This window comes from Tamandua tetradactyla, chromosome 5 (genome assembly GCF_023851605.1).
Source record: "Tamandua tetradactyla isolate mTamTet1 chromosome 5, mTamTet1.pri, whole genome shotgun sequence".
Lineage (NCBI taxonomy): Eukaryota > Metazoa > Chordata > Mammalia > Pilosa > Myrmecophagidae > Tamandua > Tamandua tetradactyla.
The window spans coordinates 37,281,685-37,299,805 of record NC_135331.1 but is presented as its reverse complement, the minus strand read 5'-3'; the positions used below and the strand labels follow the sequence as shown (position 1 = coordinate 37,299,805).

At 38.7% G+C, this 18,121-nt stretch overlaps 1 protein-coding gene across 1 annotated transcript in view; it reads left to right on the top strand.

Moving 5' to 3' along the window:
* The window catches only part of PITPNB (phosphatidylinositol transfer protein beta), a 63,525-nt gene that overhangs the window by 18,887 nt on the left and 26,517 nt on the right, over positions 1-18,121 (top strand). The window contains exons 5-7 of the mRNA XM_077159366.1: positions 694-701; positions 1,213-1,287; positions 2,791-2,874. Of these exons, the coding sequence (XP_077015481.1) occupies positions 694-701; positions 1,213-1,287; positions 2,791-2,874 (167 nt within the window). The remainder of the gene's footprint in view (positions 1-693; positions 702-1,212; positions 1,288-2,790; positions 2,875-18,121) is intronic.

Genomic DNA, 18,121 nt, shown 5'->3' with positions numbered 1-18,121 from the left:
TTTGAGAAGGGTTATAAGCAAGACTCCTTGCAGTTCTCAGGTAGTAGCTGCCTGAGCTGTGGCAGAGGAGAAGCTGCATTGGGTTACAATCCCCAGACCTTTGTGAAGGGCACAGGTCCATTCCCAGATGCTATACTGAGGTTCTTGTTGCCTGTACTGGCTCCAGGGGTGAGCAAATGAAGGAAACACATAAACCTTAAGGAAAACTTGTCCACACTAAAAGTATCTTTTGGTATAGTTTCAAGGGTATTTCACATAGTCAAGGAGGAATATTACAGACTTCTAGATAGTTTCCTGTTGTTTGCTAAAATGCCTTATAAATGATTTTTGCTTTTGTGTCATCCCTTTTGGCATTATTATTATTATTTATTTATTTATTTATTTATTGCATGGGCAGGCACCAGGAATCGAACCCGGGTCTCCAGCATGGCAGGAGCCACTGTGGCCTACCTGACATGATTTTTAAATTAGATCTATATATTTCTTTGTACTCCCTAATTTAAAGTATTTAAAGTATCCTGCAATGTCAATTAAGTAGTAAAAGTGTGTTTTACATACATAAACTACGAAATGTTCTCTGTTTTCAGGTAGTTTAATCTTTGTGGCTTTACTTATTGGGACAGATTGTTTTGACTCAGATTAATATTCTGAAATTTTTCTCCTTTTTTTGCCTGCATCTCCATTATGCCTCAGTTGTAACGGTGAGTGAAACAAGTTTTGTGTCACATACTCTTCATCCTTAAACTTAGTTTTACAAAGTAACTATTTTCAACCATTCCTTGCTTTTTTGTTTCTTTAAAACACCCAGCTGCATGACTCCTCCCCTGTGCTTCTCCTACCAGCTCACACTATACCACATGCTCCCAGTGTTAATAGGCTCTTTGCAGCCTTGTCTCAAACTCTGCACATTGACTTTGCTTCTGCTCCTTCCTTTGAATGCCAAATTTGTTCACCAAACCACACAGCTTCTTTAATATTAGCCCTGTATGCTGAATGACAAGTAGAATGGTTTCAATTATTTAAAAGCATGCAGCGTTTGGTTTGTCTGACAAGTCTATGAAAATAGGTAGCTAATGATTCTTTGTCACTTGAGGATCAGTCTGTTTGTAGAGTCAAAGCATGTAGGCTTATGCTGGGGAAGGCTTCCACTGATAGGAGCCCCTCAGAACCCTGGGAGAGATCACTGTCATTTCGCTGTTGTGTTTTCTGCAGAATGAATATATGAAAGATGATTTCTTCATTAAAATTGAAACATGGCACAAACCAGACTTGGGAACATTAGAAAATGTAAGTTTCAACTCCGTACTTTCAGCATAGATGCCCCTGGGAATGGAAATACTGATACCAGAGTGATGTTACCTGTGTGAGACTAGCACTTGGCCGCACCAGGCTGTGTTGGATTGTGGGAAAGTAGGCAAGCAAGCAGACACACCTACTGAAACCAGAAGTAAACCAGCTTTCGTTTATCAGTTTGCCTGGACTTGACTCTTGAGTGGACTTTGGTGAGGTTGCTGTTCTTATCAGTAATTCTCTTTGTTCATGGTAACTGGGACAAGAATAGTATGGATAAACAATTTAAAGATAATCCCCAACCCAGTTTTAGCCATTAGTTTTAGATTGCTTTCATCTCTGTATATTTGCCAGCAGCTGTTCTACATAGCAAAATTGATTGCTTTAATTTTCACCTCCATTCTGTTTTGCTCTGGGATATATGTTGATCATCAGAGAAATGATCAAAAGGCAGAAGGAAGAAGACAATACCTTGAATAATTCACAAAGATGTTGTTCAACTCCTGACTTACATTATTACAAGTTGGTGCATATTTATCCCTAAAGTAAATCTAAAGAAAGTTGGGTAGGATTCAAAGAAATGTAGTCTTTAGCTTTTGTTAAGGTTTTCTGTTTGCCAGGAAACTTGGAAGGGAAGGGAGGGTATCTTTTTTCTAGGTTGATACTCTTGGCTCAGTCGTTCTCAAAAGTGTGGTCCCTCGACCATCTGTATCAGTATCACCTGGGAACTGGTTAGAAATTTAAATTCTGAGGCCCATTCCAGTCATGTGAGACCCACCAACATCTGTTTTAAGAAACCCACCAGGGATTTCTGGTGTTTACTCCAGTTTGAGAACCGTTGTTCCATTGTTAGGGCAGTGTTGTTATAGAGTAGGTTAATGATAATTGTAGAAGGTACTTTTCTTATTTTATTTGTATGGCAGTCATCAATAACATTAAATTTAGGATCCAAATGAGATGATTTGGTATGGTTCAATGTATGATTTCATCTGCCACTTTTAGCCTTCAAATGGGCATATCTTTAGGGCAGATTTTAAACAATCCTTAAATGGTTCAGAGGTGAAGTTTCAGAAGTAAATGAAAAATATGAGCTATGATGAAGAATTGACATCAATTCCTAAGGATAATCAAGATCAGGAGAAGTATTAGATCATGAAGTACAGCTTCTTGAAATCTAATTATTACATCATTTTTTCGTATCAAGCTTCTAGGTTACAAGGACTTTGTTGTGTATTGTTTGGGTTTTACCAGAAAGTAATAATCAATGGTTTCTGTGCATTTGGCAGCTTCCTCATCCCCTACCTATTATTTAGGGTTACAGGGAGTAGATCCCTCAAGATGTCAGCAGCTAATTTTATGAAGTAGTAATTTAGATTTTTGAATTCCCCACAGTGTACCTGGAGAGACTCAAGATAAAGATTATATATGCAAGTGTAATCATTTTGCTTTAACAGGAATAACCCAAAGTTGGTTTTGTTTTGTTTTCTTTGTCACTTGTAGGTACATGGTTTAGATCCTAATACATGGAAAACTGTCGAAATTGTCCACATAGATATTGCAGATCGAAGTCAAGTTGAGCCAGCAGTAAGTACCACTTGATGATATTATAACCTGTTGCCTCTTAAATCTAAAAATTATTTTATTTCTTGAATTTTCTACATTTTTACTCTGGAAATATTCTGGAACTTAGGTCTGGTCTCTGGAGCAGAGAACAGCAAGTAGGAGAGAAGCTGATTTGTTTCTTTGTGTGTATTTCAGCTTTGTACAAGTGCTTCTTTCTTTGAGAAATCCCAGTGTGCCAGGGATTTTTAGATGTTAAAAGAATTGTCTCTTAGCTTCTTAAAATACCATGAGTCCCTTATAATTTACATTCCAATTTTTAGCATTACAGTAATAGCTAAAGTTGTCACTTGTGGAAAATGGTTGTGGTAGACTATTTCAGTGTACTAGTTGTGTGACTTTCTATTTTGATTCTTACTAGGTGTAAATATTTGTGTTCTGGGCTTCTGACTTAAAGTTTTGTGTTTTTCTTTCCTTCCAAAAGTTAAAGCCCTTTTTCCCCTCCCATAGTAAAACCCTTGTCTTTGTAAGAATTCGTAGTACTTCTTATTTTATAGTATGCTGTGTCTCCTTCAGTTTGTGGGACGTACTTGTGGACTTTTTTACATTATAACAACCAGTGATCCCATTCATGCTAGTGTGGGGACCTGGAGCTTTGGATAAGAGTGACATACTCTTGTTTTGTCATTGCCGAGCACAGGGTGTTCGGTGAGTCCCCTTCCATTTCTGTTTTTGGTGCTTATTCTCTGAACTTGAATAATGTTGTACAAGAACAGAAATAACTCAAACACTACATGTCTGGTTTTGCTGCCAAAGTTCAAAGGTGAACCTTCTAAAACAGAGGTCCTTGACCTTTTCCCAGAAACCACTGGGAGTGGGACTGCCAGCTGGGTGAATTGTTTCCAGGCTGTGCCTAGCTTTGCCAGTGCCTTCTCCTCCCTGCTTAGAAGTGTGACCACTATGGCAGCGGCAAGGAGCCCAGCTGTAGTAGCAGCCTTAAAGGTCTCCTTAGACAGCAACAGCAAGGCATCCCTCCCTGTATCCTTTCCCTAAGGGATAATTGTTCAAGGAAGACGTAAGTTTCAGTTGTGCATGATTTGAATTTACTTCAATTTTAGAGATCTTATGTAGCAAATTTGAAATGGAACCATTGAAATTGAATAGGAAGTCTTTTATTCAAGATTGGAGGCTTAGTTCATTAAATTCAGAGCCCCTATTGCTTAAGAGAATAGTAGGAATTCCCCAAGTAGGGAAGTTTAATAGTTCCATGTTTTCTCTCCCCCGTCCCTCGAGGAACCTTGCAAATATTTTTCAATTTTATGCCCAAAACACATCTGCATATTACCTCAAGTTGTGCAGCATACTAAGATCTCATTCCCTATTCTAGGCTTCATGCCACATAAAGCTAAGTAAAGTTGTTTAAATAAACTGGACAGGTCAAATTAGATAGTGTGCCACGAAGCATTTAAATTTTGGACAAAATAAATCTCTCCTCCTTTGGCCTCAAAGAAAATAAAGTTTTAAAATAGAGACAGTGTCATTTTTACCCTGTATTCTGATTTACTTTATTCCAACCCCGGTAAGCCTCCTTTACATCCCTAATTGAAGTCTAATATTCTTCAGTTTCTTTTTTTTTTTCCTCATGCAAAAACGTTTTTTAATTTGTACATTTAGTCCCTATCATTGTACACTCTAGGCATTCCTCGATTATACCATCTCAGTCTTTATCATCTATCTTTCCTTCTGATTTCATTTGTGCCCCCAGCCCTCCTCCCTCTATCATTCTCACATTCAGCTTCATTCAGTGTGCTAACATTATTGTGCTACAACTAGGTAGTATTATGCAATCCATTTCTGAATTTTTACAGTCAGCCCTGTTGTAAAATCTATATCCCTTCAGCTCCAATTATCCAAAATCTACCCTATTTCTATCTCTTAACTGAAACTCTCCAAGTTCATTTATTAATGTTATCCATATCAGTGAGACCATACAGTATTTGTCCTTTTGTTTCTGGCTAATCTCACTCAGCATAATGTCCTCAAGTTTCATCCATGTTGTTACATGCTTCATGATTTTATTCTGTCTTACAGCTGTGTAATATTCCATTGTATGTATATAACACAGCTTGTTTAGCCACTCATCTGTTAATGGACATTTGGGCTCTTTCCATCTCTTGGCAATTGTAAACAATGCTGCTATAAACATTGGTGTGCAAATGTCCATTTGTGTTGTTGCCCTCATGTCCTCTGAGTAGATACCTAGCAGTGGTATCGCTGGGTCATATGGCTGTTCTATACTTAGCTTCCCAAGGAACTGCCAGACTGCCTTCCATAGTAGTTGTACCATTTGACATTCCCACCAACAGTGGATAAGTGTGCCTCTTTCTCCAACTCCTCTACAGCACTTGTTGTTTTCCGTTTTATTGATGATGGCCATTCTGGTGGTTGTGAGATGTTACTTCATTGTGGTTTTGATTTGCATTTCCCTAATAGCCAAGGAAGTTAAGCACTTTTCATGTGCCTTTTTTTTTTTTTATTAATTTAAACATTTTTTTAAAAAAATATGACAACAGAGAAACACAAACATTGTTAACATATGATCATTCCATTCTACATATATAATCAGTAATTCACGATATCATCACATAGTTGCATATTCATCATCATTTTCATGTGCCTTTTAGCCATTTGTGTTTCCTCTTCTGAGAAGTGTCTGATCATCATCTTTTGCCCATTTTGTAATTGGGTTGTTTGTCTTTTTGTCATTGAGTTGAATAGTCTCTTTATATATTCAGAATACTAGACCCTTATCTGACATACCATCTCCAAATATTGTCTCCCGTTGTGTAGACTGTCTTTACTTTTTGACAGAGTTCTTTGATGCACAAAAATGTTTAATTTTGAGGAGTTTCCATTTATCTGTTTCTTTCTTCAATGCTTATGCTTTGGGTGTAAGATCTAGGAAACTACCTCCTATTATAAGGTTTATAAGGTATTTCCCTACATTTTCCTCTAAAAGTTTTATGGTCTTCGATCTCATGTTTAGGTCTTTGATCCATTTTGAGTTAATTTTCATAGAGGGTGTGAGATATGGATCCTCTATCATTCTTTTGCATGTGGATATCCAGTTCTCTAGGCACCATTTATTGAAGAGACTGTTCTGTCCCAGGTGAGTTGGCTTGACTGCCTTATCAAAGATCAATTGTCCATAGATTAGAGGGTCTATATCTGAGCACTCTATTCGATTCCATTGGTCAATATATCTATCTTTATGCCAGTACCATGCTGTTTTGACCACGGTGGCTTCATAATATGCCTTAAAGTCAGGCAGCGTGAGACCTCTGACTGCATTTTTCTTTCTCAGGACATTTTTAGCTGTGTGGGGCACCCTGCCCTTCAGATAAATTAGGTTATTTTTTCTATTTCTGAAAAGTAAGTTTTTGGGATTTTAATTGGTATTGCATTGAATCTATAAATCAATTTAGGTAGAATTGACATCTTAACTATATTTAGTCTTCTAATCCATGAATGCAGTATGCTGTTCCATTTATTTAGGTCTTCTATGATTTCTTTTAGCAATTTCTTGTAGTTTTCTTTGTATAGGTCTTTTGTATCCTTAGTTAAATTTATTTAAGTAGGAAGTTTTTTATCCTTAAGCATCAATGTGTTTTTTATTTGTTCAAGAGATATATCTGTTTTGTCTTATTATTTCTCTGTGTATCTTTTCTAGTCATGAATTTATGTGAAGAAAGTGATAGGAAAGTAATTGGGGGTGAGTAGAATGAATTGGTTAGCAGTTAGGTTGGGCAGCTAGCTGACATCCAAGTCATGATAGAAGCAGTTGGCATTCCAAGATGGGCTACCCTGCTGGTGGCATGCAGATTACATTGTCCATGTCTGAAAACACTGCTAGCCAAACAGATTGGTTCCTCTGACCCAGTCTTATGGCTCTTTGCTTTACATTCCAGGTTGTTCATCAATAAAATGCAAGGTTTTATGGGGCGTAAAAGTAGTTCTTTGCTCCTGCTCTCTGGCTGAAATGGGAACTCAGAAAACAATTGCAGGTATGATGCACCTGGAAAGAACAGTCTGAAGCAGATTGTTCAGATCTCTGGAGTCCTGGAATCAGAGCCCTCCACCCTAGCTCTCAGCGGGAGAACTCTTTGGATAGGTGCCCCACCTGGAAGGCAGGGCACTGCAAAGGCTGAATAGACAGTTCTGTCCTGGAATGATGTTAGTTGTGGGGAGTTAGTGAGAGAGAATGAAGCGGACCCAAGTGAGGAAGGTCTGCATTGTGAAACCATGGCATTATGACTGAGAAAAATATGCATTCTGAAACTAAGTTGGCCTCAGGTTCGAGTTCTGAGTCTACCACCTGCTGTCTCTTTAACCTTGGGCAAGTTATTTAACCTCTGTCTACCTGATTCATCTTGTATAAAATGAAGCTAATTATCTCACAGGAATAAATGAGTTGACTCATATGAATTACTTAGAGCACTGCCTAGTTCAACTGTTAGCCAGTGTTGTCATTGTTATTAGCTAAAGTTAGTGCAGGAGCTCCAAGAAGCCTTGTTTGGGAAAAAGAATGTGTTCACATACCTCAGTATGGTTTAGGTTTCATTTTCGTTTTCAGTGTCAGTAGCTCTTAGTTTCCAAGTTAAATTTTAGAGATTAGCAAAATAGAAATTTATCTTAAGGTTACTGAATTCATGGTAGTTTTTTTTGTTTGTTTTTTTGTCTGTGGTGTGTTTTCTTAGATATTTTGACATTAAAAATGGAAGCTTGATAAGCACATTTTCCTGTTTTCAAAAGGTAGGGGTGGGGCGGGACCTCTGTGTAGTAGAAGGCCAAGATGCCCTTGACATGTGCTGAGAGCAGTGAGTCTCCTGGGACTGCGCCCCCCATTCCGTCTTGGAGGTGAGATCAAGACCTGTGGGCTAGACCTCTGGGTCTGGCCTTCTACACATCCTCATCCATCCTCTCTCCTGGTACAGACACTTGCTCTGACCCTCTTCCTTTTTAGATTCCACCCCACAATTTGGCCCTGACTAGTTAACTTCTTGGCTAGGATTAACTTGAACTGCAAACACCTGGACCACGTAGCCATCCTTCCTTTATACCAGGTCCAGTTTGGTTTCCTTTTGCGTTAACTTGTTCTTTTGATTTGGCTCGTTTATGTTTTTTTGTTATTTGAAAATTTTTAGTTCACAGCATTAGGAAAAGGAGGAAAATTTTAAGAACCTGTTTGTAGTTATTAAAATGGCGGTGTGGTCTTAGTCACCAACAGGTAGTGAGGACCTGCTTATTCTGTACAGCTGGTTTAGCACTGCGGCAGCTGTTTGAGACTCTGGGTGACAAGTCCAGTACAGTGAAATAGTTACCAAATGGCAGAGGCTTATGCATAGTCTAAAGTGCTGCAGGATTTCAGAGAACAGATAATCTATGAGGGCATGAATCCGAAAAATCTCAATAGAAGAGTGGTAACTTGAAGGATGGATATACTTTTGATGGGTAGAACAGTCCACCCCACCCTCATTGCACTTTTCCCTTTTATCCTTATTTCTCTGACACGTGTCAGATTTGTTTATTTATGTTTCTGTCTCCCTCCCAAATAGAAATTGAACCTCAAAGGGAAGAGTTTTTTGTGCTGTTCATGACTATCTCCCCAGCTCCTTGGACAGTGACTGGCATATAGTAGGTACTCAGTGAATGTGTGTTCAAAGAATGAATGGATTGTTGGCAAGCAGTAAAGAAGTGAAGATCAAGCTGCATTATGCAGCACTAAGGGAAAAGTTGGAATAATATTTAGAGCAGAAAGGGACCTTAGCTACTTAGGCCTCATTGCTTCCAATGTACTTTGCACAATCCTGCGGGTTTCTTGGTACCGTACCCTTTGGGTTGTCGGTATAGAATGACTGGAACGTGGAGCTGGGGCGCTCTTTCCTATCCCCCTTTACCAACACATTCCTACTTGTTAGGCATTAGCTTTCTTTCATCATGAGATCTATGTTGAACATACTGTTCTGCAGCTACAGAAAATTTGGTGTCAGGGCTAATCTTACAAGTAAGGAAACAGAAACACAGACAAACGTCTTTTTCTTAAGATTCCTTAGCTAATGCTAGAACTGGACATTCTCTCAGTCCAGTCTTCTTTCCACTGACTCTTGATTTCTTCCAAACTAAAACCCTGTGCTGACACTTGAGCTGCCATGTGAGCATTATCTTTCTCTCAGACTGGTCTGTTGCTGACTGTCTTGTGTTTTCCTGTCTCGCACACTGCTTATTCTAGCCTCCCTTCCGAAACTCCTTCCCTCCCTGTCCAGAGCTAGTATGTGCTTCAGGATTGAGGTCATTCTTACCTCCTCCCGGGAGATTGAACCCCAGTTGAAATCTGTCTTGCCTCTGTGATTGTCAGAAGCTCCTGTTCATTTCACTGGTGTGTCTAATTCTCAGTGCTTGGGAAGCTGTCCTCCTTTCACAGATTGTGGGTGCTTCATAAATATTTGTTGAATGAACCTGATGAACTTGAGGATAGTGATGAATCTAGCCTCATGTGTGCCAAGAGTTATGTGTTGGAATATAAAATCAGTTTGGTAGCACCTGATTTGGCAAGGGGTGAGAAACAGGCACTCACATACATTGCCTGTGGGAGTATAAATTGATACAACAATGTTTTCAGAATTACAAGTTATTACCTTTTGACCCAGCAAAATCCCACTTCTAGGAATTGATCCTACAGCTATACTGGTATGTGGAATGACAAACATACAAGCCTAAAATTGGAAACAGTCTGAAGTCTTAAGTGTCTCTCCATCGGTCAGGAACTGGTTAAAAAACCTTCATAGTATACCTATGTGTTAGAGAACAATGCAGGAATTAAAAGGGAGTGAGCTCTATTCGCAATGATGGGAAATCCTTTCCAAGATAATGTGAAGGGAGAAAGATAAAAAATAGTATGTATAATATACTTGCATGTGTGCTATTAAAGAGGAAGATATATATCTGTATGCATGCATTTGCTCTAGAGCCTGTCTGAAAGAATGCATAAAACACTGGTAATAGTGATTCCCTTATGAGAGGGGGAACTAGGGGGAACTAAGTGGTTGGGGAACAGGGATGGAAAAAAAGACTAAGTACTCTCAAAAGATTTGTGCCATTTATTACGTATTTTAAAAATAAAAGGGGGGTCATTGAAGTTATTGTCCTAGTTTGCTGGTAGACGCCAACCACCACTGTTGCCTCTCCACCCCAACCCCAAAGCAGGCAGATGATGTACCTGAGTACTCGGTTCCTAGTTCATTGCATTTTAAACATTCCATGTTTGAAGACATTGACCTAATGCAGTCATTTCTTCAAGATTCATGGCCTGGCCTGTTTTTCTCAAGGGATTGAGTGGGGGAAGAGTCCTCTCCTTTATTGATGTTTTCTGTTGGTGTTTAACAAGTCACCAGTTCCATGGTCAGTAATGTAATTGAGTCAAGGGAGTGATGTGCTTTGCGTATGACCTTTGCCATACACCTGCACTCGAGAGAGGATTATACAAGGATGTGACTCTACGGGGTTGCTTCAGGGGATGGCTGCCATGCACACAGTTCGTTTTTGTTACTTAGTTTGCTATTCAGGGACTGAAGTGAAAAGTCATGTTACTATTGGGCACTTTTGTAACTATAAATGGGTGAAGAAGGTGGTCATGACTTCATTAGAGAGAACTTCTGAAAGTTTTGTGATCTCTCATTAAAGTTCACACTGTGGCATCTTTACCCATGAAGGTTTTAGTTTCTGTCTGACTGAATTCAGTGACTTCCATTCTGTTTTTAATGAGCTACTTCTGGTAGTCCTTGAATGAGTGGATGTATTTTTATTTTTTATTATTTATTTACTTTTTGCATGGGCAGGCACCAGGAATCGAACCCAGGTGTCTAGCATGGTAGACAGGAACTCTGCCTGCTGAGCCACTGTGACCCACCCAAGTGGATATATTTTTAAACTGCCTACGTGATTGAGTTTCTTTCTTGTGTACCATTTGCCTTAAAATAAATAAAACAGTTACATTTAGTAATTTTGAATAGGTAAGTAGGCAGAATCTCTCCAGAATCAGGACAAATCTGAAGTATTTGGAAGTTCAGGATATTGAGCATTTGGAAGTGCAGCTTGAATCTTTTTACCTCCACCAGGTGGGAGTTGCCTGTCACTGCAGGCAGCTGTAATATGAACACTGCCCAGACATTTTAATGCAGAATGATTTGATTATTTTAAGGTTAATTCTTCTGAATTACTGGTGTAAGATGACTTGATGTAAATTTGCTGTTCATGATTGTGCTTATGAACTGTACTTCATGCTTTGAAGGGATGGGATATGACCCATAATGTAACCAAATACTTGGGTAGATGCTTTAACATGCCTGTGTTGTCAAAGGCTGGCATTGTCAGAATAACTCTAGGAACAGGGAATGGTTGGTTGTAAAAATCTGCCAGTCTGACCCAGGGTCACAGAGTAGTTTGCTACAGAAATTACATTTGCAAATACATGGGTTATTTGCTTTTTTTGTTAACTGTATTCTGTACTTTTCGAGAAGATAGAAATGTCCCTACCCGATTTATTTTGGCCTATTAGAATGTATTCACCTTCCAAAACATTTCCTTTTTCAGGGGAAAGGAGGTTATTAAGGCGTGGGTCCCTCTGAGAAGGAAAGGTCTTCCGCTTGGCATCCTTACGGTCACACCAAGCTGCTCTAACCCCCTTCCCTACCCTAGGTTTCTGAAATAGTGTAAGAAGGTCACTCGAAAAGCCTGCTTTGATAGATTGGGTGCCTCTCGGGAGCCAAGACTGTGCTATAGTCATCATCTCTGTTTCCAGGACCTAGCAGAATACTCAGGGCCCGACGTGGAGTGAACTTCTTGGTAAAGGTTTGGTGGATCAAAGAAAATTTGCAGATTTTTTTCCTTGAGTGTTAGAAAACAAAAGTAAGTTTGATGGAGTTAAAGTTTTTATAATATTAAATAATGAACAGAATGCTGCTTTAGTTCCTTCACTAATCTTAGATGATGATATGTGTGAGAAATCTTCACTCCTAGAAATTCTCATCATTTCTGACTGAGCAACAAATATTTTGATGAGAACAAACATGATGAGTCAAGGTATCCAGCATAAAACACCAGAATGTAAGTTTTAAAGGTTTTTTTGTTTTTTGTTTTTAATTTTTAAAGTTATCATTGACATATAACCTCAAGAAAAAGGTGGGGTTTCTTTAAATGTCCTGATGAAATGCACATGCATATCTCCAGCGTATCTCCAAAATATACACAAATAAGTTAGTTGACATCTGCTTCTGCTTTTTTTAAGGTATAAATTTAAATCTGACTCCTTCTAATCATCTCCAGCACTTTGTCTAAGTACTTTCCATGATTTGTATACAAAAGTCACTTCCCGGGAGAGGAATAATCTTTAAAGTGTAAGCCGAAGTGTACACACGATTAACATCAGAGAGACCTGCGTTTTTGGAAGTAATTTGATAGAAAATGAGCATGCTTTTAAAAAAGAGAAGAAATTGGAAACACATTTTTAAGTATTTATATGTAATAAGAAAGGATTGTTTTTGTATCAGCCTTCCTTTATAGTTAAATGCTATGTGACTTTATTTTTATAATTTTCAAGTTTTTATTTTAGTAAAAATGATTAATTCAAATTTTTAAGGCCAACATCTAAAAATACAGCTTAACATCTTTCTGTTTTTAGATGTCAATAATAAGGAAATACTAATGACATAAAAATATCAAATTGCTTTAAAAGGGAATGGATTTTTTCCCCTCATGCTCCACTATGTCAAAGCATAATGTTTAAATTTGTGGTAAAAGGTTTTTCCCTCTGAGGCTTTCCATAAGACTTGCCCATTTTTATAACCATGGTGTTTTCACTGAAAATGGTATTCTTGAAAGGAAGAGGCACAAGCTAGATAGATACGTGCACACCGTGTTGTTTCTGAATTACAAAGAGGATATACAGAAGTGCTCTGATCAGTCGGGTCCTTCAGGAGAACCTCCCTGCAGAGCTGGGGGGGACCCTTTTTTATGTGTGTTAACCTAGTAAACTTTTGCCCTTAAGATAAAAAAAAAATCTCAGATTTCATTCATACCTCTTCCTTCTTTTTATCCTTTTAAAAGCCCCTCCGTCCCAGTTATTACTCCCATGCTCCTCACCCTTGCCTCTGTCCGTGGGTATAATTGCCATGGCACATTTACTTCAAATCTCCATCTGGTTTTCTGTCCCTCTTCCCATTTGCAGCAGATACTCTCTGGGGATAAGGGAAGGGTGGGTGGAAGGGGATGGACTGTCACAGTGTTGGCCCTGATGCCTGCCCATATAACCAGACTCTCCTCCTGGACTCCTGTCCTTGTGGTACTGTGGACCACTCTGCACCATCTCTTGCAGCAGAGAAACTTGTGAGCGAGCAGCCCTTTCCATGGAAGTCCTGTAATAGCAGAACTGTGGATCCACTAGTCACAGTTCTTCCTTTAATACCCCAGAGGGCACAGGCACTTCCAAGTGAGAGCATGAGGCCTTTACAGGCCCTGGAGTCACTGCACCCTGGGCCATGGAATCGGCCTGCTCAGTCCAGCTGACCCATGGTGTTTGGTCTCCTTTGGAGGACGCCCCCAGGGGCCAGATCTGTACCTGTGTGGGTTGGGTTCTGACCTTCCTTCAGCCTCCTGTTCTCTGAACATTTGCTGGGAGTTTAGGAAGTTCTTTTAGAGTGCCCTGAGGCCTTAAAGGAGCACTGTGGCTAACTCTGTCCTTCCCTCTCCAGGCCAGCCCAAAACACTTAAGAATCTCTGGGGTGGGGTTTCCTGCACATGCTCAGGTTTGAGAAGCTCCTTCTGTGCACTATTAATAGTTGAAGGTACAGAGTAGGTGTCCTTCAAGTTGGAGGCCACATTTAGCAATACTCACCTCCACCGTTACTTTTACTTTTGAGGAATTTGCAGGTCAGAGAAGTGCTGTAACTTTCCTGGAGCCACATAACCAATGGTAGGGGAACTTGAAATGCAGATTTCTGACTTATTTGTATCTTTCTAGAAACCTTCTTACTATATGTTGTTCCTTCCTTGGCAGTATGTTGATAGGGAACATTCTGAATTTATTTTTAAAATAATCATAAAACAAGCAGCAGTCTGCTTTCCCATCCATCTTCCTTAATCTCCACACACACCAGTTTTCATCTGTGACCTTGGTCATCACCACAACTGCTAAGTTCTGGCATTTTGAACTTTACATATGTGGAACAGAATAAAAGAAGTAGAGACCCTAAGAGGTGTTTTGGTTTGGGTACTTACAAGAAATACCACTCAGACATTTTCTCTTTTATTCATTTACAAACATTTATTGGGACTTACTTGCTCTTTGTTGGTGTGGTAAATATTTTTCCAGGTAAAGGAACAATTTTATCTGTTTAAAGAGAGTGTGAGATTGATAATCAGTGAACATGTTAAATGTTTCTAAGTGACTTTAAGTTAGTTTGTTCTAGCTATTGAATATGTGAAAGGCAGTGTTGGATCTCCTTTTGAACAGTCCAGGGGATTTGACCAAAGGGTATAGGTCTTTCTGAGCTCCAGGCTGCAGAGGTTAAAAGGCTGGGAGGTTTGGTGTCCTGAACTTTACTAAACAGTCTCCCTGTTCCCCACCCATTTTAATTTTAAATCGGAAGGCAGTTATGGAATTGCTGAGTTCATCTAGACTGCTTGAGCAGTTGTAGACATCCCAGGGTAATTTTTTTTATGTCAATGAAATTGAACTGCTGTTTAAAGTGTGTGCTTTTTGTGTTCCTTCTACCATTGACCGTTTGTTGTTTGGATATGATCATTTGTTTGAGGAGTATATTTTTGGTAGGCATAACAATGCCCCACGTAGTAGCGGCCAGAAATAAGCCAAGCCTGTACTTGATTTTCTGAAATTCATTTGCCTTTGAAAATGAATATATATGATTATTTCAATTCTTCAGTGAACAATCTGACACTTTTTAATAGTTTTAAACTGTGAGTATGTATTGTTTTAAAAAGTTATTGCTCTTTTAAAAAGTATTTTTTCCCTTCCATCCTTAGAAAGTTGATGAAACTTGGCTTGATTTATTTAGGATTGAATCTTAGAGACGTCTAAGCTTCAGTCACACCTTAAGCAGTGCTTGCTTGTGCTCTGGGAAGGATTTGGGCCTGTGTTTTCTTTGATCATACCTTCAGGGAGACAGTGCCCAGATGTTACATATTTGAGTACATAGTCTTGCTAACAGATGATTCACTGCCCTGCCTTCAGAAAAAAATTTCCAAGAAATGTCAGAATCATAAAATGCAATTCTGTATGGGCTTACATCTTTTTTTTTAGTTTTTTTTTTTAAGATGAAATCTCACTGGAGAAAGGTACATATATTAGGTCAAATCATAAGAAATTGTTAATATTTATCAGTTTTTGACCAACAACAAAGACTTTTTCTTATGGGCCAATAATAGGTCATTTGAATTAACCTTTTAAATTATTCCCTAACAGCCAACTCTGACCATTTCTCCAATTTGTTCTCTCACTCCAGCTCTTAAGAAGCTTCCTGCATTTTAGATGTTAATGTTTGTTCCATCTGTTGCCTCTTATTTCCTAAGAAGGGCTTCCTGCTCCTCGGAGCTGTGCTGTGGTTACCCAGTTCTTTTGCTCTGTTTGTTAGAAGTTGATGGCTGAGATCCAGCAAGTTCTAGGAGGGTCTGTGGTTGCCAGAAGTCGCCTTGAGCATCTCTATTTGGCATGAACAGACACTTGCTCTCACTAGAATACCTCTTTTGCTGTTAAAATGGACCTAGATATTAATTTCTACCTTAAAAGTTTGTGATTTATCTCTGATATGTGTGAGAGAGCAGCAGAAGCTTTTTATTAAAGGGTATGCATAAGGAAGAGGTAAGATTCATGACATGTTATGTCAGTGAATCTAGGAGTGAAAACCAAATTTGAAACACAAGTTTTGTGGTGGCATTGATTTTTGTATTGCTTATTGCATTGCTTAAAACCTTCCACTCATCAGATGCTAGGCTCATCTTGCCTTTGCCATCCTGTGAAATAGACCATTGTCAACATTGTTTTTTGTAATAACAGTTATAGGTGTTTTCCCCCAATCTCAAAGAAGATATAGATAAATGTTAAGTGTGGTTCCTGTTAAAAAGAAATGTTATTCTGCTATCTTAGATTGCAAAGTATTTTCTGGTTATTTAAAAGATTTTATTCAGTAGTGAATTGAGAGACAGACTGTCCTATATATTTGAAGTGATAGTTGGATGGCAGTGCCCTCTTGTGGGAAAATAACATATTGTTAAATCCTAGCAGGGACTTTTTTGTTTAAAATCTGTGTGTACTAATGAATGCAGGGTATTAGAACTAAGGTGGTAACTATATATTTTATGTATGATTTTTCTATAAACCTATACTTGTCTAATAAAAAAAGACAAATGAAACATTAAAAAATCTGCGTACATGTAAATTTCACGCAACATACTTTTTTTAACCAAACTTCATTATTAATTTAATATTCATTTCTAATTTCTTCCATGTTTTGAAAGAGAAAACGGTAGAGAGGGTGGAGGGTGGAAGTAGTGTTGTAGCACAAGGGTGTACAGTAGAATTGTTGTAGTTGGGTAGGGAAAAAATTCTCTGATAAGTAGTCAGAAAGTGTTGTTTTAGAGCAGCAAATGGTAGATTTTTTTTTTAATTAGTATAAACAGTTCCAAATTGAGTTTTAAAGTGTATTTCTTTATAAAAGTACCTTTCAGCAATATGAACTCTTTGGGAAAGTTCACTAGGCTGAAGGGGGAAGGTCCCTCCAGGTATAATATAAATCACGTTTTAAAAATAAAATACTGTGGTTGGTGTTGGACCGAGCAGAATCCGAAGCCCCGCTTGGCATAGGAGCAGTGGACTTGGGCACAGCCTTTCACTTCTCTAACCCAGTGGTGGCGATGGTGCCTCACTGCAAGGCCGTGTCTGATCCACAGGTGCTGCTTATCACCTTTGCCCATGCTGTAAAAAAGAAAAAAAAGTATGTTTAATTCTTTTCAGCAATTATTTCCAGTCTAATTAATTTGTTATCAGTGCTCATGGACTAAATGGGATCTTGAAACTTAAGAGCATCTGCTTCTGAAGGCCAATCATGGAGCAACTGGGATTTTACTGGAGAAGGCACACTGAATTTCCAGTGTGAAGTTTTTTCCTGTTTTGGTTTAAGGAATTTGGTGTAATGTGCTCTATCATCCAGCATCACTAAAAGAAAGAAATGCATTTTTATGTTACGTGAAATTTTCCTAAGCAGGTAACTTAACATTTCAGGCACATGCAATTTAATTTTGAAATGCATGATGTTTAAAAACAAGCACCTTGAATGAAATTGACCTGTTAAAACTTACTTCATTAGTCTTTAGAGTTTAAAATAGCTTCATTTTAAGTGCTATAATAATTATGTAAATACTTAATAATGAAAACAAATAGAAAGCTACAGTAATGAATATATGGTATATTAGTGCTTACAGCACAGGCTTACCTAAACTAGTAACCTGCCTACCCTGAGGGAAGGCTGGGTAGCAGCCCAGGAGTGAATGCTTAGAGTCCCACCTGCCTGGACTATCCAGGAACCCTTGCTCACACCCACCAAGGTCCTACTTCCTTTGGCCTCACCTGTCTTCCATCGGAAACAAAACTGTTTGGTTTCCCTGCTGCATTGTAGGATATGGTGATTGTCACTTCAGGCATTTGGTGGTTATGATTTTTCATGGCCTAAATTTCCTGATTTCTATAAACTTGTAACCTTCCAGAGGCTTTGGGGCCCACTTTTGTGAAAATTCCAATATTGGCAATTTCTGGCTGCGATTCAGAGACAGGAAGAAAAAGTGGGAGAAGCAATTAGCCTGGTTCTGGGTGCTCAGATTGTGGCGCCCTCGGGCTGGGTCCCAGTGTTCACACTTGGAATAGCATGCCTTTGACAAACTGTACACTGCCCTAGTTCCTTACCAGAGCAAGCAGTCTCTTACTAGAGTAAGAAGTCAGGTAACGTTTTTAAGCTGTTGTTTTCTGCCTGCCACTCTCACCCTAGATCTATGCAGGATTGAGATTAGAAAAATTACAAAAAAGTATCTTCTGTTTGGGCAGGTAGATTTAACTGTATTTCTCAGTTCTCAATACAGTTGTTTAAAAATTCAGTTTTTAGAATTTATTGGTGGAAACCCAGTAAGGGTTAATGAGAGGTCTGAATTA